Below are 22,696 nucleotides of genomic sequence, written 5' to 3'. Positions count from 1 at the left end.
AAGTGAGCCTGGTACTATGATAGAGAATATTTCAACACCCAATTTTTAGGACAACTAGGTGCACTGCTGGTCTCTACAGGCTTCAGGAACCTCCATAAGGAAAGGTGGACATTTTAAGATTGAGATTGCCAAAAAAAGCAATGTAAGAAGCAAACAATCTAAGCTAGCCAACAGGGAAATACTGAGGAAAAAATATTTTAAATACTTTTTCCTATCCACGAAACTGTTTGGTTCTATCTTGAAGAAACAAATTGCTTTGCCTTTACTGGGATTTGAACAAATATATTCTGAAGGCTGCAGCAACTAATTTTTTTTTTTTTTCTTTCAAAATTGCTGTCTTTAAATTGTTGCAATTATCTGTTTCTTACCTTTGTTGCTAGTTTTCTATTAGTGAAAGTGTAACAGCTGGTTACATTCTATGGTAAGAATGGGAATGTAGCTCACTCGGTGCCACTGAGCATCTTGCAAGCACATTTTTACTCGAAGACATACTGTATCTGACAAGTCTGACAGACCACATAAAGAGCTAGGAAGAAGTTTCAGCCAACACATGTAATTGAAGACTTGGATACAGTAAAAATTACTAAAAAGACATGCAAAATCTGATCTCAGAGAAATGTAATTTCCTGAACATAGCAACATTAATTTCAATAAATATTTAAATGGTACTTCAATTAACTTTTCCAGTAATGAATAAAGAATGTAAGTACCAATTCTTAATCAAAATATGTTTATTTTCCAATTGTCAACTTTAAAAATCTCACCTATCATCTTCACTTCTTGTTCACTATTTTGTCTGTTTTATGTACTTCTGCATTGGTATATGTAATAGTTCAAGGTTGGTTTTATGAAACGCTTGTCCATGTATTTTACATACAACTCTAAAACAACACTGTATTTGAAATTTCCTCCAGTAGACTTCAGTAATAAAACACTTTACTCTTTGTATATCCCTGTGTACTTTTTCCTATTAGCTTGTTATTTAAGCTTTGATATTTGAATAATTATTTTCTTCTTCTCAAGTGTGTTTTTCAAAAAATACTTGTTGTGTCATGAAGTTCTAACTGAATTTGTGACATCAATCACTTCCATGACAATAGACTCCCACTTTAAACACAGGATTATTATTAATCCAATACAGGATTGAGTAAAAGGGAAACAAGACTGTGAGCAAGCAAGATTTCATTAGACTCTGGTGTGCTGTTGAAAAAGTGGAGAAAGGAATATAAATGCTGAATATACTTCCACTTTTTACATTACAGTTCTGCGTGATGGTCCATACACTGTGGTAATTTATTTCAGATGTTTATAATATTTGATGTAACCTCTGTGGAACCCAGACATTGCCAAAAATTTCAGACATGTTCATTAGTCTTATTCGTGTGTACTTAACTCAAAACATCGTGAGTTTTCATGGCTTGTCACAGTGCTACATAGGCTCAGTAGAGGTAGTAGGCTCTCATCACCTCTAAAAAATCATGCTGGGAACATTCCAGGCTTAACTTTGAAAAACTGGAACACAGGCAACTGTCTGGAAATATGACTGCAGATTAATTTGTCTTAGTAAGTTTGTGTTAAGAAATTCTACATGTTTAACAAAATGAGTCAAACCCCCACTTATTTTAAAGAATCTTTATACTTCAGCACAGTCCACTTTGTGAAAAAAAAAAAAAAAAAAAAAAAAAAAAAAAAAAAAAAAAAAGGTGTGTCTTCTGTAAGTGGCACTCCCTGTAGCTGAATTCTGTTATGAAGCACCTTGAGTATAATGCAGATATAGACATGGATGTAGATTTCTGTTGGGTCAAACTCCTACTCTCTTTTTCCAGACTTAAAGAGCTACTAGTTGCATAAGAAATTTTACTAAAAATCTCATTCTAGGGTTAAAGAAGACTTCAGTGGTTCCATCTTGTTCCAACCTCATCCTACAGTGCATACAATTGAAGCTATACTGACAAGGCTCATAGTAACACTGACAAAAGAGAGGTTGTATTATCAAAACAACAAAGAAAACTACAAAAGTTTTATTCTGTGGTGCTGTTATGGTACTCTAAGTTTCTGTGCTACTGGAAGGATTGTCTAATTCTGTTTTGCTCAAGATGCATGAATTCAGAGAAGTATGACATTCTCCTTGTGAGCTTCACTGGCAGAGGGTGCCCAATGAGATAGTAGAAGATGCCAAGGATATTCAGTACCTCCATTGCAAAAAAAAAATCAATATTGTCGTAATTAGAGCCTGATCAATACATGGATTAAGAATAATATGTAGAACTGTCCCAATATAACCAATTGTATTAAATGTGTATTTCAGTTTTCACAGTTTACTAGCTCTTCTGAACATCTTGGGAACTTTTTTCACTAAGTAGTTTTAAAATACTGTTTCAGAATACGGAAATGTCCCATTCTTGTTCAAACTTTTACTTCTTTCACCGATTGGTAGTTTACACCTTCCACAGAATAATGGCATGCCTGAAAGACTTCAATGAAGAGGCAAACCATATTCTTAACTTTTTTTTTTCAGGTACACTATTGAAACAGCCCATATGCTGCAGTTTCTGAACATCAGGGGCCATTTTTGAAGCAGAAGGCTGTGGGCAATTTTAGTTTAACATACTGGCCTAGTCTTGGAAATTTGGTTTACATTTTTTTAAGTCTTAGACATGGTACATTTTATTCTGCTTAGCAGGTAAAACATACTTCACCATGCATAAGGGAACAGGATTATCATTTCACCTTCCAGATATAAAATGATATACACAAAAAGATATATTATCTAGAAGAAAATGTTAACTACTACTTTGCAAATAGGTGGGCTTTTAGGTTTTTTGTAGATATGTTTTCTTTAGTTGATTTAATTTTAAAGAATTGCCAAAATTAATTCCTAGATGAGATCCTATGTTTTACAGATCTACAAAAACAAATTCCTTATGGAATGCTGTATGAAGCCAAGCAACACAGAGTCCCCGGGCATGTGCAAAGGAGAGCAGCTTTATTGCAAAAACCAGGCCTTTTTAAACAGTTAGCAGGTTATCAGCTCTAAGTCAACTGTCCACCATACATCCCGATGTGGACGTGCGGCAGTCACACAGCACGTCTCTCACGTCTCTCTACCCCATCCCAGCTGAGTCACTCTCCCATAGTTCCCTTCTACTTAGCCTAAGTAGCAGGCCTGAGCCTGATCTTACAAAGGTGACAAGGCCTTCATTTTATAAGGCTATACCTATAGGCAACAGAATGCTAAGAAATTAGAGATCTGAAAAATGCTGTGTTGGAAGTGGCTGTTCACTGGCATTGGTGAATAACTCTGTACTGAGTCTGTGACCAGGCACATAAGTGCATGCTAGCCACTTAGTAGGTATTTTTCTTTTTTTTCCTATACCAATTGATAGGTTCGTTGTTCTTGATCTTAAAGATCTTGCTTTCTTGCACAGACAAGTGACTTACACTGGGGTGATTAAATAGAAGTAAGGTTATGATGAATCCATTTGAAGAAAACAGAGTCCTTATGAAGTTTCCCAATTCGTCCATTCTTGAATCAATGTGAGATGTGAAGACTGATTTTTTAATCTTTGCTCTGTCCTGCAAATTTGGGTTACAAGGTCATGCAGACTCTTTGTGACATTAGAAGAATTCTATATAGGACTGAGTAGGCTTTCATTGAAAATGCTTATTCAACTTAAATTGCATCAGTATGTAAAGACTGCAGGAAAATATAGTTAAGGCTACAATGTAAATAGTAATCTAGTCTAATGAAATTGAAGAGAAGATCAAAAAAGACTCTAATGTTTTCCCCATATGGTGTGAAAATCAATGTGGGGCATTTCTTAGAAAGAATGCAATATATTCAGTAAAACTCTGCACAACATAATTTCAATCATAAAAGACTAAAAATTAATTTTATATCATAAAATGTAAGCTTTCATTTTTTAGAGTGATTTGTGCATAATGCATCATATTTTTCAAGCAGTACCTATGTAATTATCTTCTTTAAAAATGCTGCAGTTTTTAGGAAAAAGTTGAAGAATACTTTAAACTTCCTGTATTATCTACAGTACATTGACTATAAGCTGTGTGTTTACACAAATTCCCTCCCCCCACTCAAAAAAAGCCAATTGCTAAACAGAAAGGGAATGTAATTATGCTATTCAGAAATGTAACATACATCTTAACTCTTGGCTTGCTCATGGAGAGTAGTAAAGTATGACAACTAACAAAAACAGGCTATGTAAGGTTTTTTATTTTTCTGTTACCTTTTTTTCATTACTTGAGCATAAAAACCAGCTTCTCTTAACTCCTCATAGTGAGCTGGCCTTCAAGACAAAAGTACTGCCTTTAAACAAAGCAGAGGTTCTAGTTAGAAGAGTTCTTGGTAACTTCTAGTTAGAAGAGTTCCTGGTAACTTCTTTTCTAACTAGACATCACATTACATGAGGATAGAAGTATTAAAATATTTTTCCTCTCCTGATTGTAATGGTGACAGAAATTTTTAATTTGTTTCACTGAGAGTTCTACTGAAATGACCTTTATTACTTCAATCAAAAAACTTTTAACAAAATGTTATTCAGATGAATTTTCCTTTTCATTTTACTGAATGCATGTGCAGTTGAAAACTCCATTCTCTGCATTTAGATATTATTTTGATGATGATAGTATTTGTTGCAACTATAGTATTTGCAACTATATTATGTTGCAAAATGCTTCCTTCTGTGGAGTCGTATCTAGTTCTATATCATCCTTCTTGATATCATGGATTTGACAATACTGTTTCACTGTCTCCTTAGCAGCAGCCCTGATAGCCTTTCACCACACATAAGAGTACCCAGGTAAAACTGGGAAATCCATTTTCTGCTAGAAATTCACGTCTAATACCGTAAATCAAACGCTGATTACATTAGTTGTGCTCTCGCTGCTTTCTGTGCTTCTTCTGCAGCTTTCACTGACCCATCTAACCTACAGCTATACTGCAGCTATTACTACCCATCTATACTTGCCCTGGCTGTTGACAAAGCAAATATTCTCTCAAGCACAGCTACCATCAGTGTTGGCTTAAGTTCTTCAGAAGGATGCAGATAAGGAAGGGGAGTATTGCTTCAGACAAAGGTTTGCCTGACCATGAAGAAAATAAATGATTTGAACAATCTTAACAGAATGGGGTACATTAATGTAGGAATGTATCTGTGTAACAGGCCATTCCGATGCAACAGCCAAACTGGTTTTGAGTAATATCAAACCACCTACAGTTTTGTTATTAGAGCTCTCAGGAATTCACTGAGGTTACTGAGAGAACAACAGGATCAAAAATAACAAGAGAGCCTGAGAAACTGTCTGCAAAAAATGTAAACCCTAGACAGGGGAAGCACAACTTGAGGATGGATGCTTGACCAGTTGTATGTCCTGAAGGATGTGCCTGCCTCATGAAGAAGCAGCTCAGCCGACCCAGAGATGTGTGCCACGTGGACAGTAGACCTAGAATCTGTATCTGCTGTGTAACATAAACAATAAACAGATTCTGTTGGAATCGTATTGGTTCTGTATTCAGCGGCCCATTTCCCCCCTGCACATTCACTGTAGAAAAGTATTCAATAATGTTAGAGTTGATTTGCAGTTTGCCTGAATGCATTTAGCTGGCTCAGTAAATTCCTGATGTGTTGAACTACTTCAAAAACATAAGAAAGCTCTTCAAAAGCTTTGGAGAAAGAAGACATATCAGCATGCACTTATTTGGGAGTTGTAACTACATATAAATATATCAATTTTTAAGAATCTTCACTGTCTGTAAATTCTCTGTTTTCAGTATCTGTGTTTATGTCTAACTTAATAAAAATACCTTTTTTTAGTCTTTTAGGGATAAATTGTGCACCCTGCCTCAAAATAAAGTATTCTATACATTTTATTTAATAAATGTCTGCTCAATTCCAGTTTTAAATACCTAAGGGCCTCCTCTGATCTTCCACTATTACAGAGCTGTAGCCCTGTGGCTGCTGGTGCAAATTTACTCATGGAAGACGCCTTGCTCAGCATGTTTGTGTTCCTGTAATTGTTTTAGCATTATGTCTTGTTTGTGATCTGAAGAGAACAGGCAGACAGTTTTGGAAAGCAGGACTTTTAAGAAATCCTTGTAATTGGCTCACATATGCCATGCACTTTGCCACTATATTAATCAAATGTAGTTGTCTCTATTTTCAAGATGAAGGTGTATATGCACAAGTAAATGGGGCTGACATTAATTCAAAACCAAAATCTGCTCTGTGCTGCAAGACATGAGTGACACATAGGTACAGTTCTCAATAACATGTGCTGGAGCCTGGTAACAAGTGTCAAGTAAGCAAGCTTGCAAGCATACCTAAGTAGACTAAGTTTAGTAAGAGTAATTCCTGAAGAGAAAAAGTAAGTTGAAAAACATCCTATATCTTGGCATTACAGTCTTAAAGGTGCACTGAGAAGAAAGAAAATAGACAATTTAAGGAAACTGCTGCCTGCAAAACATATTGAATAGGCTCAGTGCCAAAAAGGGAACACGCTGTGTGTGCTACACGCTTACTAATAACAAATACATAACAAGGGTTATGTCTTTATCACTATCAGTCTTAAAAGATCAAAAAGGTTTTACAAAAAGTTAAAAATCAAGATTGGAAAGGCAAGTGTACTAACTGCATAACACAATAATCAGAAAAATTCTGCTGTTGATAAAAAGGAAATATGTGAATAGTAGAAGAGACAAATGCTTTTGGTGGGTGGTGTGAAATTGAAACAACCTTTGCAAAACACCTTTAGAGTATGGATAGCTGAAGGATCTCACTCTCAAATATCACAGTTCCTTTACGGAGACAAATACTTTTCAATTTCCAACACAGAAAAAGGACTTAGTTTGAAAAGCCAAAATTGGGTGCTATATTTTTCCTCTAAAACATGTTCCCTTTTCACTTTACCCTTTGACACTGATATGCTCATCCAGAGAAAATGAAACTGTAACACTTCATCTACATGCATCAATGTAAGAAAATTAAAGCATCTTAGAACTAGGTGAGATTCCTTGCCCACATTCCTGTTTCATTGTATATACTGCCTGAACTCTTTCATTGTTCACTGTAAAACTGCATATTATATAAATACACATGTAATTATTTTTCTGTCTTGTTTCAAATGATTTATTAGCATATTTAATAGCACTAGATCCCTAACTGAACATCCACAAGTAGTTTCCCACTCTTTGGTTTTAGGTACTTAATTTAGATCTAAAGTTTAGAAACCACATGATTCTCTTATACCTAATTAACAGTGAGATTGCTCCTCTAGAAACTGAACCATGGCAGGTGCCCTGCACCAGCACATACAGAATAGCATTACGAAGAAACCTCTCTCCACAAACCACATAAACAGTCTCCCAGTCCCACAATTTCTGCACCTCTGCACTGCTGCTGTGTAAATTGCAACAGTACTGTCCTGACTCCAAGCCCCAACCGCCCTGCTTCAGATTATCAAACAAAAGACATATTGAAGCTACAAAAGGGGCTGCACATATCATCTGTCAGTTTCAGTCCTGTACACTGTGAGAACCAGTAACCCGATGTAAATGGGCTTTCCAAGGCAACTCCAAACGTAACATTAATTAGGGTGAAGGACCTTCAAGTATTTCCCCTTGGATTAGATGATGGCTGAGGGACTGTACTAAAAGTTACAGCTGAATACAGAGAATTTGTAAGCTAGTCTCCATCTACACTTGTTCTATTTTCATTCACTGCTTCTATGGACACAAGGGAGGCTGAGTCAAGAAATACTGTAATCAATTTATTTTACCCATCGCCAAGCATCAATATTTGGATTTCTGTGTGCAGCAGCAATCAGGCTACCAAGTTATTTAGGTAGGTAGTTACAATTGTCTTCCAGTTGCTCTTTTTTTTTTAATTAGGATATACCTTTAAATAATAATCCCCATATCAACATACTTTACCTTTCTATGTACTACTATGACCCCAAAACTGTGTTTTAGAAGTAAACTACAGTGAAAAAAGCAGGGAACAAGAGAATATGGAAAACTTTGCCTTCATCTGAGTCCTGAATTATGATTGCATGTCAGGGAATGGGAGGAATTGAATATACAGTATGACAAAATGCAGCGTAGTGTTAAATGACTGCAATAAAACACACATATATGCATATCATATCATGCAGTTTTACACATTAATATAGAAAAATAAATAGAAATTAAATTTTCTTTTCAATTCTTACACAGAGAAAGTAAAATCAGACAGTGGGATGTAAAAGAAAATTTAATTTCCAAAATTTTTCATTTTAAAAATGATTGAATGTTTCTACAACGGTGATAAATCTGTTGACTTGACTGCCCTTACTGACCTCTGCTCAGAAATGTATTCACTAGTTCTTCAGTATGGGAACCACTGCACATAACTAAATGTCTGCCTTCAGCTTCAAGGCAGCATTACAATGCGGCAGTGAATTTAGTTCTGCTTTTAATGCCATTTTATCTTCTGTATTTTTTAGAATAGTGCTGTCTCTCTATTGATGTAGTTGGATATGATGTTTCAAATTTTCTTCTTGTAATTCTTCAACTGCAAACAAAATTTCCTTATTTCTTTCTACTGGAAGTCTTTGGCATACTGTGGCTCTATTGGAAAAGGCTGTGAATCACAAGCTATCGCCCTGTTTAAATAGTAAAACATAATAAACGCAAGGCGATAGTCTGCCTATTCCCCCTGACAGGCACATTTAGCCTTCATGGTGCTTCACAAGAGCAAATAGGACGTTATTTTTAGACCTTGGTTTCTCAAGAAGGAAGGCATGGAGGAGCTGCTGAGCAACCGCATGAAGGAATGCATTAGCTAGTTTTCCGAAACAACAAACAAAATGGCTCCATCTGAGCCTCTGCTCTAAAGCAGTACAGCTCTACTCCCCTGATTAAGTAACACTGAATTATGAAAATGGCAGGGGGTGACTCAAAGGCATGTTTTCATCAGTTCTCAAGGCCTAATTTGAAGGAAATAAAATTGAAGAAGACAAACTTCACAGCTTTTAAAAGCCTCATTACTGGCCTGCATTCACTGCAGTTTTAACAACCTTTGCCAGGTCCTGTGCAAAGAAACTAGTCAACTTATATCTAATGCATATTCTGGCTCAACTAAATTGTTATGGTATTGACACTTGGATTGCTGAAATTTCAACCACTTTGAAACAGGTCATAGCAGTCTTGAATCATGTGAATTTACAACAAAACGCGGCAATTACCTCCTACCGCCATTGTTACTGCTTTTATTGTTTGACTTGTTTCATGCTGGTATGCATGGAAGGTGAGCAGGCACCATGGCAGTGTTGCTTAGAGACCTAAACCCAACTCTATAAACGCCAAGGCAGATTAATTTGATCCTTAGTTTTGCAACACAATGGTAATTCTGAGAACCCCAAAACAGGAGGATGGCCAATCCAAGCAGTGTTTTACTGCAGTGTACAGAATGTGCTACCTGATTTCTGTTATTGACCATAGCTCCTTTCTTTGTTCAGTGCTGATACGATGACTCAGGCCTCACCATGGCTGATGTGAGGGAAGATGCCAAGTGCTGCAGAGTCATGAGTGTTCATTCTGGTGTCACCACACACAGCACAACAGAGCCTAAGCACATTGCCTTTAAGGTCAGATATTCTCAAGTTCACTGCAAATAAATGTTCACTGCAAATAAATAAACTTCCAGCAGTATCACGAAGCCCTGATGAAACCAAACACCTGCATTTACTGATGAGAAATTTGTTCACACACCTGCATAGCTCAAGCTGCTTGTGAGAATCACAGAATGTCAAGAGGCTGGAATGGACTAAAGATCATTCCGTCTCAACCCCTGTCCCACACCATAGGCAGAGACATTTCTCACTAGACAAGGCTGGATCAAGGCCTTATTCAACCTCAACACCGCGAGGGCTGGGGCACTCACAGCTTCCCTGGGAAACCTAATACGGAGTCTCATCCACCGTCACAGTGAAGGATTTCTTCCCAAAATCTCACCTAAATTTCCTCTCTTAATTCACACCCATTACTGCTTGTCCTATCACTACAGATCCTGCTGAACTTTCCTTCATATACTGGAAGGTTGCTATGGGGTCTCTGCACAACCTTCTCTTCTCCATCTCTTCACCAGCCACAGCTCCCTCCGCCTGTCTTTGTAGGGAAGATGCTCCAGCCCCCTTATCACCTTCATGGCCTCCTTTGGACCTCCTTCATCAGTTTCATGTCTTTCTTCTGTTGGGGACCCCAGAGCTGGATGCAGGGTTCCAGCTGGGGTCTCACCAGAGCAGAGCAGAGAGGCAGAATCCCCTCCCTCCCCTGCTGCCCACGCTGCTTTGGACGCTGCCCAGGATGGGGCTGGTTCTCGGTCAAGTCTCAGACCTGCCCTGGCCGACGAGCCTTTTTTGCCACGAGTACCGGCCGGGAAGGGGCCGGCGCAGGAGCCGGGCCTGGCCGAGCCGCCCCCTCCCCGCGGCCCCGGGCGGCGGCGGCGCAGGGAGGGGGGGAGCGGCGCCCCGTGCGTGCCGCAGCCGGTCACGTGGGCGGCGGGACCGGGGCCGGGGCCGCGAGCGGCTGAGGCGGCGCCGGCAGCAGCGATGGCGGCGGCGGCGGCGCTGGGCGGGCTCGGCCTCCTGCGCGCCCGGCTCAGGCTCGCAGCCGCAGCCGCCGCGACCTCCGCCGCCCTCTGCCGAACCGGCCACCGCACGCCCCCGCTGCGGGGAGGCGTCGCCGCCGCCGCTCTCCCCTCAGCCGGGAGGAGCTACGGCTCCCAGGCGAAGGAAGAGGAGGAGCTGCGCGTCCGGTACCTGGATGATGAGCACAAAGGTAACGAGGGAAAGGCGGCCCTCCGCCCGCTATCCCGGCCTGGCCGGGGTGACCCCGGCGGGGCAGAGAGAGGGCGGCCCTGGGGGAGCTGCCTGGCGGCGAGGGGCGGGAAGAGAGCGGTGGCTCCTCCTCCTTGTCACCGCGGCCGGGGTTGCGTCGCAGGGTGCTGGGAGCTGCTGGCGTGGCAGTGGCTGAACTGGGTCAGCTTGATCCCTCTTGGCTCCTCACAGCATCGTAGAACGGTTTAGGTTGAATACTGTCTGGTTCTAACTACTCCGCCATAGGCAGGGACACCTTGTACTAGACCAAATTTGCTTAGAGCCCCATGCAGCTTGGCCTTCAACACCTATGGGAATTCACATCCACAGCTTCTTTAGGCAACCTGTGCCAGTGCCTCACCACTCTCACAGTAAAGATTTTCCTTCTGTTATCTAATCTAGACCTATTCTCTTTCAATTTGAACTCATTCCACCTTTTACTGTTGCAACATGTCCTTGCAAATAGTCTTGCCTCATCTTTCAGGTAGGTTCCCTTCAGGTACTGGAAGGCTGCAATTAGGTCACTTCAAAGTCTTCTCGTTTCTACACTGAACAGTTCCAATTCTGTCTGCCTTTCTTTATAGGAGAGATGTCCCATTCTTCTCATCATCCTGTTGGCCTCCTCTGGACTCACTCCAACAGTCCCATGTCCTGCCTGTGCTGGGACCCCAGAGCTGGATGCAGGGTTCCAGCTGGGGTCTCACCAGAGCAGAGCAGAGGGGCAGAATCCCCTCCCTCCCCTGCTGCCCACGCTGCTTTGGATGCAGCCCAGGACACGTTTGGCTTTCTGGGCTGGGAGTGCCCATGGCTGGGTCATGTCCAGCCTCTCACCCACCAGCACCCCCAAGTCCTTCTCACAGGGCGGCTCTCCATCTGTTCATTCCCCAGCCTATGCTGATACTAGGGGGTGTCCTGACCCAGTTGAAGCACTTTACACTTGGTCTTGTTAAACCTCATGAGATTTCCATGGGCCCATTTCATGAGTTTGTCTAGCTTACTGTGGATTGTATCCTGTCCTTGAGGTGTGTCAACAGCATCACTCTTCCAGAATACTGCAGCATATATACTGTGCTTGTGAGGTAGATCTCTGAGCTGGCATCTATTTGCTGCTCTAATTGTGAGAAAATGAACTTTAGCAGCAAACTTCTTGTCATGCTGCTTCAGACATCAGTTTTGTGCTTGTGTGCAGGGGCAGCGAAGGGCATAGATCCATGATTTCTGTGCTGGAAGATACAGCTTTAGTATTCCCTCATCTCATACCACTTTCCTAATAACCATCTCATCCTTCCCTTTGCTTTTAGTGTCGTCAACTAAAACCTAGTCATCTTGTTCTACTCAGCTGTACCAAGAGTCTTATTTTAACTCACCTGCTTAGAAAGGGAGGAAAATCTGTGCTCCTTAGTGACCTACAGCCAGTGCATCATAGCACAGACATTTCGTACTTCCTCTTCTGCTGTGACGCTCACTGGATTTTGGAGGTGTTCTACTTCCTTCCCTGTTTGTCACTTCCTTCCCCTGTGGATGCAGCAGGGTGGAGAATGGTAGAGAAGTAGTAAGTGTTCGTTAGGATTTATTTTTATAGCCATGATGTTATATCTGCTTTTATGGAGAGGGACATAGTATGGGGTTTTGATTATCTGCAGCACATTAATCTCTTTATATGGAGAATATATCTTGGAACCACCATGTGTTGAGATGCGCAGTTTAGTTTGCATCTTTGAGAACATTAACTCAGCTATTTCAGACCTGATGCCAATTCAGGCAAATGCCTGTGAGTTGAGTATGCCTTGTACTTAGATTTGTATACATATACAGAGAGGTAACTTTAAAACTTGGAATTGTAGTATGAGACTTAGAAGATTATTCTTCTTTTTCAAGGGAAAGCTGATGTTGTGCTTTCATCTGAGGGCAGGTTTTTGTCATTACTTAGGATTGTTAGTAAAGATGATGCAATCTGAACCTGAAATCATCAAACTTGTAGTTCGGTTCCCAGCTCTTTCCACTTCCTGTAAAATGTACTACTTCAGTTGTGTTTTTCTAGCCAGCTATGGAACTTGGAATTAGTTTAAAACATCTATTCCGATTTTTTTGGGTCTGTTTTAAGTTAAGGAAGAGACAACACAGGAGCAAAGAAGAGTTTGTTAAATGTTAGAAGAGTGTTTATCTTGTTTATTTTGTGCTCTACCAAGAAGTGGTAGAAAATACCATGATCTTACATAGTACTCAACTTTTATTTTTATTACACAACAAACGTAGAATTAGGCAGTGTGTTCCAGCTATTGAATTAGCTAGGAATCATTGTTTTTGTAATGTTATGAAGGTGTTTCATACTGAATATGTAGCCTAATGCCCCAAAATGTGGAGATAGCATTTGTAATGTTAAAGCAACTGGCACTATCACAACGAAGGATTCACTCAGTGTATTTTTAATTGATGAATTCTCTTAAGTGTAAGGAATTTTCTTTGGTATTGACTTTCAGAAGGGCATAGAAACCAACTCTGTTACAAAAATGTGAGAACAAGGATGTGGAAATAGGCTGGAAAGAGACATAAACTTCATATGCTGTCTTCAGAAGGACAAAGAGCAGGCAACATTTCTGCAAAAGAAAAATGGCTCTGGTTCCTCCCTGTAATGGTACCACACAACCTCCTCCACACCATATATGCCACGTTCATTTATATTTATCTGCTTACAGCATCTAATATCTTTGCTGAGTGAGGACACCAGTTCTATAAACGCCCCTGTGGTCTTTCTTGCTCTTTTCTGCCCTGACATTCCTTGATCTACCATTTCATGTTCTAGACTTTCCCACATGGTACTCTGGTGCCCCCATGGCCTCACTGCACCATCCCATTAGATTCTTCTTGACTCCACACAGTGTCAGACTCTGTTCTCTGACTACCGTTTATGGCACACACATGCTTGTTGATGCTGTGGTTATTCTTTTGCACATGCCTAGTCTTTCTGTGTTGCTCAGAGAAAGATGTATTTTGAATACTGGGGAGGAAGGAAAACTGACTGTACCTGCCTCATGTACTGGGATGTCTTGTTGCTCTAGAGAAATCTTTTGCCTCTAGGCAAAGTAGCAAACTGTTCTGCTTCATATCACTTCCATGTAATTTGCATACCAGGTCTTGGGAGGTTGCTAAACATGAGCTAAAATGAGACTATATTTGCAAAGGCTAGTTGTTGAAATTTTAACTCAGGGCTTTCTGGCTTCCAAATTTGACCTGAACTAGAACACAAAAGATATGCGAGTTTTGAAAGATGTGATTGAAAAATGCCTGTATATTCTGCCCATGGTGCAGTGTGTGAAGTGTCAGTTAGTGTCAGTTTTCTGTGAGTGAAAGTGACTGTTAGTGTATTAGTTTTTCCAATTAAGTATATATCTTTTACTTTTTTTGAGATTCTATTTGATCATCACTAGGGCTGAATTGTATTACAGCTATTGACATTTCAGAACTTAACCAAATTGCATTAGTGATACCTATACAAATTTAAATGAACCTAGTGGTTTGGATTTTTAAGTTATAGGTGCAATTGGGAGAAATATTTTTAGTCTTGACTCCAGTGTTGGAGTGTTGCTTGCTGTAATGTGATATAAATATTTATCAAATTTAGATTTTACACTAGAATGACTCCTTGTGGTCAAATTTACCTGCTGGTTTTGGTTCAGAGTTTAGAGCAAGACAGCTTTTGGTCGTCATCAGTTGAATTTTAATCTACATGGATTGGGCAAAACAAATGCAGTCTTGGCTGAAGTTGTTTGCTCAGAGGTTAGAAACTGATAGCTAGCTGATAAATTGGAAAAACTTGCCATTCTTTTGCTATGTTTAAAGCAGGGCTGAGCAGGTGAGATCTACCAATTTAAGAAGTGCAGAAAAGAGTTAAATCAGAATTTAAAGATAAAACAGGCTCAGATAGGGGATTTTGAGGAGTGTTTTGGTGCTTGTAAAAAGTGCTGTGTAATTTTTCACTTAAATATTTCTTGATTAATGAAAGCCACCAGAATTGTGCATGATATATTCACCATATGTTCCTGTTTTGCTTAAGATACTACTTTAGAATAATAAACATCTAAATCCAATTGTCTGCCTTGGTTTATCTGAGTAGTTAAGTGAAACAAACTTAAAAATAACTTGCTTTGATCCTCCTTCAATTTTTCAAGCATAATTCAGGCATTTAAAAATATTTTTAAATTATGGAAAACTACATGTGCTTGTGTACTTATTGCAAATAAATGATAAAATAAGTACAAATAAAAAAAAGTCTGCAAGTACTTTATATGCAGATGTGTTGAATCTTTCGAACTCTGACAAAATGATTCATATTTGTTTAAAGACAAGATTTATTTTTAAGTGACCAGTTAAATATATTTCTATCAGACCTTGAGGATGAATGTTTTGGTCTCTAAGAAGTGCAAGGTAAAAGAGATAAAAACCATTATTAAAAGTAAAATTTCCTATATGCTGATACAAACAGTAGTTAAACCAGTATCTAATCTCTTCACTTTATTCACATTAAATTTAGTGTATGCCATGAAATCAGGATGTTTCTGGGTTTACAGATATTTTGAAGCTATCTTATGGATATGTATGTATCCTTATTTTAGTAAAAAACAATTTTTGCTTTTACTATGCTTTCATTTTATAATATAACTTCCATTTTTATAATATAACTTTTATAATATAGGTTTTTTTTCTCTTAAACACTGAGAATTATACCATAGGCAGCTTTCTCTTTTGACAGGGTTAACTCATAATTAGAGAACATACTGTATATTTACATTTGCTTTGCCTCTGATGATTGGCTAAGAAAGTAGTATACAGGAATATTGCTGCCTATATTAGACAACATTGGGAATCATCGTCTCTTGGAGAGTCTAGCCAGTTAAGATAAGTTAGTTTTCAGTAAGAAGATGTATTTTTAATGGATGCACATTATGTGCTGAAGTGTGTCCCAGAAATAATGTGGGAATGACTCTCAGGAAAAGCTATAACATTAATATTGGGTTTAGCATTAAGTGAATGCTTATTCCTTCTTAGTAGATCTGTCACATTTTTGATACCATACAGATACACCAACAAAGTAAATACTATTGCTATTACTAGTACTACTACTAATTTCTACTCATATTTATTAATGATTACTTTTTAATATCTTTTCTTTCACAATTTTTCTAGCAGTTTATTTTAAAGGATTTTGGAAAGCACATATACATGGGTGTGTGCTTTAGGAAGAATGAACCATGATTAAATGCTTCAGATGACAATGTAGCAGGTATTGAAAAGTCACAGGGTCAGGTCAAGTCCCCCATGACCAGAAAAGGGGAAACATCATACTCGTCTTTAAAAGAGGCAGGAAGCTGGAGGCTGGGAACTACTGACTCATGAGCCTCACCCCTGTTCCTGGAAGAGTCCTGGTACAGATCCTCTTGGAAGCTGTGCTAAGGAACATGGAGGACAGGAAGGTGATTCAAGACAAGCAAGCACAGCTTCACCAAGGGCAAGTCCTGCCTGACCAATCCAGTGGCCTTGAATGATGGAGTTCACACCATCAGTAGATAGGGGAATGGTTACAGGTGTCATTTACCTGGATTTCTGGAAAGCCTTTGCAGAATTCTGCACAAGATCCTTCTTTCTAAAGTGGAGAGAGGTGGATATGATGGATGGAAGTTGGTTGAATGGTAGCATCCAGAATGTAGTGGTCAGTTGCTTAGGTTCTTGATGGATGTCAGTGACAAGTGGTGTGCCTCAGGAGTCTATACTGAGACCACTGTGATTTAATGTCATCTTCATTGATGACATAGATGAAGGGTTTGAGTTCACCTCAACAAATTTTTGATGGCACCAAGCTGAGTGGTGCCGTTTGACACACCTGAAGGTTGGGATGCCATCCAGAGGGACTTGGACAAGCCTGGGCAGTGGAACTTGTGAGGTTTAACAAGACCAAGTTCCAGGAGCTGAACATGGAGCAGAGCAACCCCAGTATCAGTGCAGGCTGGGGGGTGAACAGATGGAGAGCAGCCCTGTGAGAAGGACTTGGGGGTGCTGGTGGGTGAGAGGCTGGACATGACCCAGCCATGGGCACTCCCAGCCCAGAAAGCCAAACGTGTCCTGGGCTGCACCCAAAGCAGCGTGGGCAGCAGGGGAGGGAGGGGATTCTGCCCCTCTGCTCTGCTCTGGTGAGACCCCAGCTGGAACCCTGCATCCAGCTCTGGGGTCCCAGCACAGGCAGGACATGGGACTGTTGGAGTGAGTCCAGAGGAGGCATGAATATGATTAGAGGGATGGAGTACCTTTCCTGTGAAAAAAGTCTGAGGGAATTGGGATTGTTCATACTGAAGGTTAGTCTTTGGGGTCACCTACTGTGATGTTCCATTTTCTGAAGGGATCCTGTAAGAAACATGGAGAGGGTTTTAAACTGAAAGAGAGCAGGTTTAGTTTAGATATTAGGAAGAAATTCTGTTAGGGACTGCAAAACTGTTAGGGACTGCAACTGATTACCCAGGGACGCTGTGGATACCTCATCCCTGGAGACGGTCAAGGCCAGGTTGGACAGGCCTCTGAACAACCTGGTGTAGTGCAAGGTGTCCCTGTAGGGGACTTGGAGCTAGATGATCTTCAAGGTCCTTTGCATCCTCAGGATGCACAGGTCCTGTAGTAATAGCATATTAGAACAAAAATGACTCAAATGTGACTGTGAGGAATGTCTTTTGTATCTATATATCACTGCGATATGTAGGTATCCCTTGCAAACCTTTTATACTCCTCTTCTTGCAATTCTTGCTTCATATTTTTTTTATACTTAGATGAAAATAACTGAGTGGGTGCCGTCTTTATCTTTTACTTTTGTAGAAGGAAGCAGAAGTGGTGGGTTTATGACTTGATATGACACTGCTAAGCATAAATTGACTTGTGTGATTTGTCTTCAAGGATCATTCCTTTGTAGGAAAAAAAAAATCTTTTACGTGCTTTAATGTTAACTGGAGCTTCCTTCTGAGCACATTGTTGGTGGAATAGCAGTCTTTGGGCTCCAGTGGGGAGAAGAATTCAAGTCATTAAGTGTCATTGCCCTGAAGTATAACATGCTTCTGAAAAAGACTCTATTTCCTGACTGAAGTATAGTTTGGGATAATAACATCTCTAGTTTATTCAACCATGGGATTTGTAGTGCCTGAAAATCAAAGTGAAGTCAGGGTAAAGGATCTTTTTGTTGCTTTAATGTGGGATGATGCTTTTGCCTAATCTACTTGTGTTGAACATATGAAGTATTTGAATTTGGAGTCATCTTCCTCCTGGAAAAGAAGTTGTAACAGCTGAAGAAAAGTGCTACAGCACAACTCCTTTTTGCTTAACAGAATATTAACAGATTCCTGTGTAAGTGCCTTTGCAGGCAGTCCTGTATGAGCATCTCTAGCCATAGGGATAAACGTGGGAATTCAGGCTTGTAGAACAAGGGAATGAAGGTCATTTGGGTTGACCTGGCTCTATTCCCCTTTTAGGAGAATCTGTACTTAGCAATTGACTGTACCTTAGGAGCAAGAAAGCATGGGTGCTTTATTACTTGCATTTGGCACTATTTTTCGTTGAATCTTGAGAGTGGTAGCTGTGAAATGGAAGACTTTGTCTTCAAATTAGTAACTGCCGAAGGAGCAGGAGCTCTTCTAAATCTTGTCTTATGTGTATGTGTGTGCAACATACATGCATGAGGAAGGAGAGGAAGGGAGCTGAGTCAGTCCTAAGGGAGGACAGGTTTTCTGGAAATAGAAGAAGCAGTATGCACTGAGATGACAAGAAAATCTTGCCACTGTAGCCTATGTATAGAATGTACAGTCAAAGCTGAGTGGTAAACACTGGGTAAACTGGGTAAACACTGAGTTTCTGCAATTTTGTTTTTTCATATTGTAGGTTGATGGCAGTGTTGTGGGCATTTCTGTTTGAGACAGAGCTCACTTTCTGCCTGGCATTCCTCCTCCGGCCCTAGTCCTTTTTTTGCCTTTATCTTTGCATTCTCTGCATGAAAGGTCCTGATTGATCAGATGTTACCAGAGCAGGATGGGGGACTCTGTGCTGGTGTTTTGAACTCAGGCAAGTAGTTGTGTTGGGTTCAGGCAGTAAATGTCTAAAAGATTGCTATAGTTGTGGTAAACTTAGGCATTACTAAAATAGACTTTACAGAATTTTCCTCTTTGATAATCATGCCTGTTAAGGTGAGGGAGGCAAAATAAAGACAATTTTTGTTGCATGCTGCAGCATTTAAACCAATGCACAGGTTAGTTAGTGCAGTCAGTCAGTTAGCTGATCTGTGACTGGACTAAAGGAGCTATGAATGTGTCTTTGGAGCTATGTACCCAGAATTGAGCTTAATTTTTGTGTTTCAGGGGAGATTTTATTTTATTTTATTTTATTTTGTTTTTTTTTCCTTTTTAAACAGAAGTATGCACTTCCCCTTTTACCTGTGTTGGAGTTGCTGGTCTTTGCTCTGTGGCACTTCATGCTTTAAGAAGTCTCTGAACTCTAAATATGGAAATATATGCTTTACAATTAAGCATCTTTCCTGATGCCTCAGGATGATGATTCCTCAGCACTTCATGTGCAAACATGAAATTTGTGCATCCAGTTGTGTAATTCTACATTCAACCTTTGTAAGCACTGTTTCCACATGAAGATGTTAGGGCCGTATTTTTGTTCTTAAAGTAAGTGTAATTTGTGTTGAGTATTGAAAAGAGTATTTTCTTTCAGATACTCCATAGTGATTACACTAGCTTTTATTTTTTAGTCCTCAATGCCTTTTGTATAAGTTCTAAATAATAATAATAATTTACATAGATGATATATTTCACTGAATTTTTAACAATTATGTGATCTTTCTTCCCCTCCAGGAATTGTGGTGCTTGGATTAAACAGATCTCATGCCAAGAATGCACTTAGCAAAAATCTTGTAAAAATGGTAAGTGAAAAGAGTAGTTTTTAGTACAAAGGTGAAGTATTGGAATGAAGCACTTTAAAAAGTGTTTGGTTATTCCCCTTCCTCCTTTTTTCTGTAGATGTCAAAAGCTGTGGATGCTTTGAAATCTGATAAGAAAGTACGAACTGTTGTATTCCGGAGTGAAGTCCCGGGGATATTCTGTGCTGGTATGCAAACTTAATTTTCCTGAGAAGCTGGAAATCCATATTCTCTTATAGCACTTAAAAAAAAAAAAATCCCAGATTGCAAGGAAACATGTATTTTTCATGTATTCATCTCAGTAACAAAACATTTTTGAATTATTTTCCTCAATTACTTACATGCAGCAAATATTGGGTTTATTCTTTCTGTGTCATAAAGTATTTCAAAATACATAATTGTTTAACCATGGTGGTGAGAAGTCATTTAACTGATGTAGAAACTTTTGCAAGTATGTCAGAATAAGGTGCAAATAATTTTAGAGGCCATGTAAAGAGTCTTTGTAGAAAGCTGTATAAAACCTGTGTTTTAAATGTATTAACTTGAACTTTTAATTAAAGAAACATATGTAAATTTAAAATTTCATTATTAATATGCACATTATTGCAGACTGAATGTATTCTCAAATTAAAAACAAATCAAAACAAAAAGCACACACCCCAGCCCACATATCCAACAGTACATGCATCTTGTCAAAGTGCTCAGAAAAGCAAAAGCTCTCAACTACCAGATGCTAGGAGACAGAATTTGCTGACATGTCAAGATCAATTCATACAGAAGTATCTTTTAAGAATATCAGGTGAATAGTCTTCTTATTTAAAAATGTTTCAAGCAGGTCTTACTTTATTCAAATTTAATTTACATCCATTTGAAATGGAAAACAGAAGTAAAACAATTTGTTCTTTCTAATTACTAGAACTGTCAAGAAAGAGGTCAGTTCTGAAATTTTACTTTTCTGATTATTTATGTGGTTGTTATTCTTGATAACCCCAAATAACATAATTAGTTTAGTTTTAAATGCAAAATAGTTTTTCCAATTTTTTAATATGTAACACACTTAAGCACTTTTATTTTAATTTGAAGTTCTTTTTGTTGCTTTTAGTAAGTCTGTTCTGTAAGCAGATACAGCTTGTCGCTTACAAGATTTATGAAAATAATTGTCTTGGAAAAAAGAGAATAATCAATTCAGTACTTAGTAATACATATAGATTAGGTAAATGTGTTAAATTAAATGTATGTATTTATCAGCATATTTAATTTAAAGATTGTATCTTGTTTTAAATCAATAAATTTTAAGTTTTAGTCAGCTTTGAATAACCGTGTAGTTTTTAACTGATGAAGAATGAAGCAGCAGAGCAACTCATGCAAATGGTGTTTCAAGTTAAATGTTATGTACTTGAAATAAAAAGTACATAACATTTATTGGGGTTTTTTTTAACAATTTTTTTATTTGACATTCTTGAATTTTGTGGTAGCAGTATATTGGAAATAAGAGAGCAGAAATACTGATTTTGAGGAAGAGTATCTCTGGTGTGCTACTATTATTATACTTAGGAGCTCCAAGTACATCTCTAGTATTCTATGTCAGCTGTCTCTCCCAAGCTGTTTTGGATAAGAATTTCACGTAGTCATTGGTGCTTGTTTGTCTGGCTTAGAAAACCAAGCAATTCAGAGTATGTATTAACACACAATCTTCTGTATTAACATACAGAAGATACAAGGACATTAAGAAGGAAAATTAGTCCTGAGAAGAAGACTGTGAAAGACAAGGGCTCTCTAGCTATGTTTGGGTCTTAACCTAGGGAGTAGAGATAGGGTGTGAACTAGGTGTCTGTAATTTTAAAAAAGTGATGGGTAAAACAAACATCCTGAGAAAGGAGATTCCTGAGCTGAACAAGTGAAATAAAAGATGTTCCAACAGTGGTAATTGAAATTTAGAGCGAAACAGAATACCTGAGGCAGAGTTTTTTAATGAAAATAGGCAAAAATTGCACAGTGGATGGATGGATTACTTCAGTAGATGACTTTAATGGGTGTCTCTAAAGAGAATAATAGTAGAAGAAGCATAGTGAGATCTGGAAAAAACAGTTTACCTTAGGGAAGTAAGATGAAGAGAGAAACATACTGGATGTAAGAAGGCAGTTTCTGGAGTGGACTCGGGAAATTCAGTAGAACCGAAAAAGATGTTTTCAAACTTAAATGTTAAAGGATAGTATGTTGCTTCAAGAACATTTAATTTCCTTAAAAAATGTAAGGGTCATCTTGTGAAATGCCACATTTTCTTGTGCCTTATAGTGCTACTTAGTTAGGCTAAACCTGGAATGTTTTTGTCTTATTGTATTTCATCAATAATGTTTTCTTGCTAATGTGTGGGAATGTATGTTTTTAAGAATAGACTTTTATGGTTATTTTTTGGACTACCATCTGATGTTCTACAGACCACATATTGGGAAACTTTGTCCTAGAATGTAGTTCTCTTTTATGAGTGGAATGAAGTCCAAGATCATTAAATCCTGCCATTCCTTAGCTATCAACAAATATCTGTGAAAACCACAAGCCAAGTGTCTTGTTTCCTTCTAAGGCCTAGTCCACAAAACATGACATCCAACCGTTTTTCTCGAAGTAGCAGTGTGGGTGATTAAAATATTTTAAACTCTGTTGATGACTGATGTAGATTTGGGTATGATTTCAAATTATGGTATTTTCACATGGTGATATTGGAGAGGGGAAAAAATGGAATTGTATTGAAGAATGTAGAGATGTGCCAGAAATCATGTCCTTTCATTTCTGCATAAAAATTCACTTTGAGTTTTTACCTGCTCTTTTCTTTGTGTCTCCTTTGTCATACTTCATACATCTGTGGGTGCAGAGAGT

General features: G+C 38.8%; 1 protein-coding gene across 2 annotated transcripts in view; it reads left to right on the top strand.

Annotated features, from left to right (window-relative positions):
* The first annotated feature begins 10,566 nt into the window (after nucleotides 1-10,566).
* AUH (AU RNA binding methylglutaconyl-CoA hydratase) overlaps nucleotides 10,567-22,696 on the top strand; it is a 105,418-nt gene continuing 93,288 nt past the window's right edge. For both annotated transcript variants that reach the window (XM_066340055.1, XM_066340054.1), the window contains exons 1-3: nucleotides 10,567-10,834; nucleotides 19,758-19,825; nucleotides 19,923-20,010. In XM_066340055.1, coding sequence (XP_066196152.1) covers nucleotides 10,606-10,834; nucleotides 19,758-19,825; nucleotides 19,923-20,010 — 385 coding nt within the window. In that variant the 5' untranslated portion in view covers nucleotides 10,567-10,605. The remainder of the gene's footprint in view (nucleotides 10,835-19,757; nucleotides 19,826-19,922; nucleotides 20,011-22,696) is intronic.

The sequence above is a fragment of the Sylvia atricapilla genome, chromosome Z, assembly GCF_009819655.1.
Source record: "Sylvia atricapilla isolate bSylAtr1 chromosome Z, bSylAtr1.pri, whole genome shotgun sequence".
In the NCBI taxonomy this organism is placed as follows: Eukaryota; Metazoa; Chordata; class Aves; order Passeriformes; family Sylviidae; genus Sylvia; species Sylvia atricapilla.
Note: the sequence above shows the minus strand (reverse complement) of the source record. Positions and strands in the feature narration are given on the sequence as shown.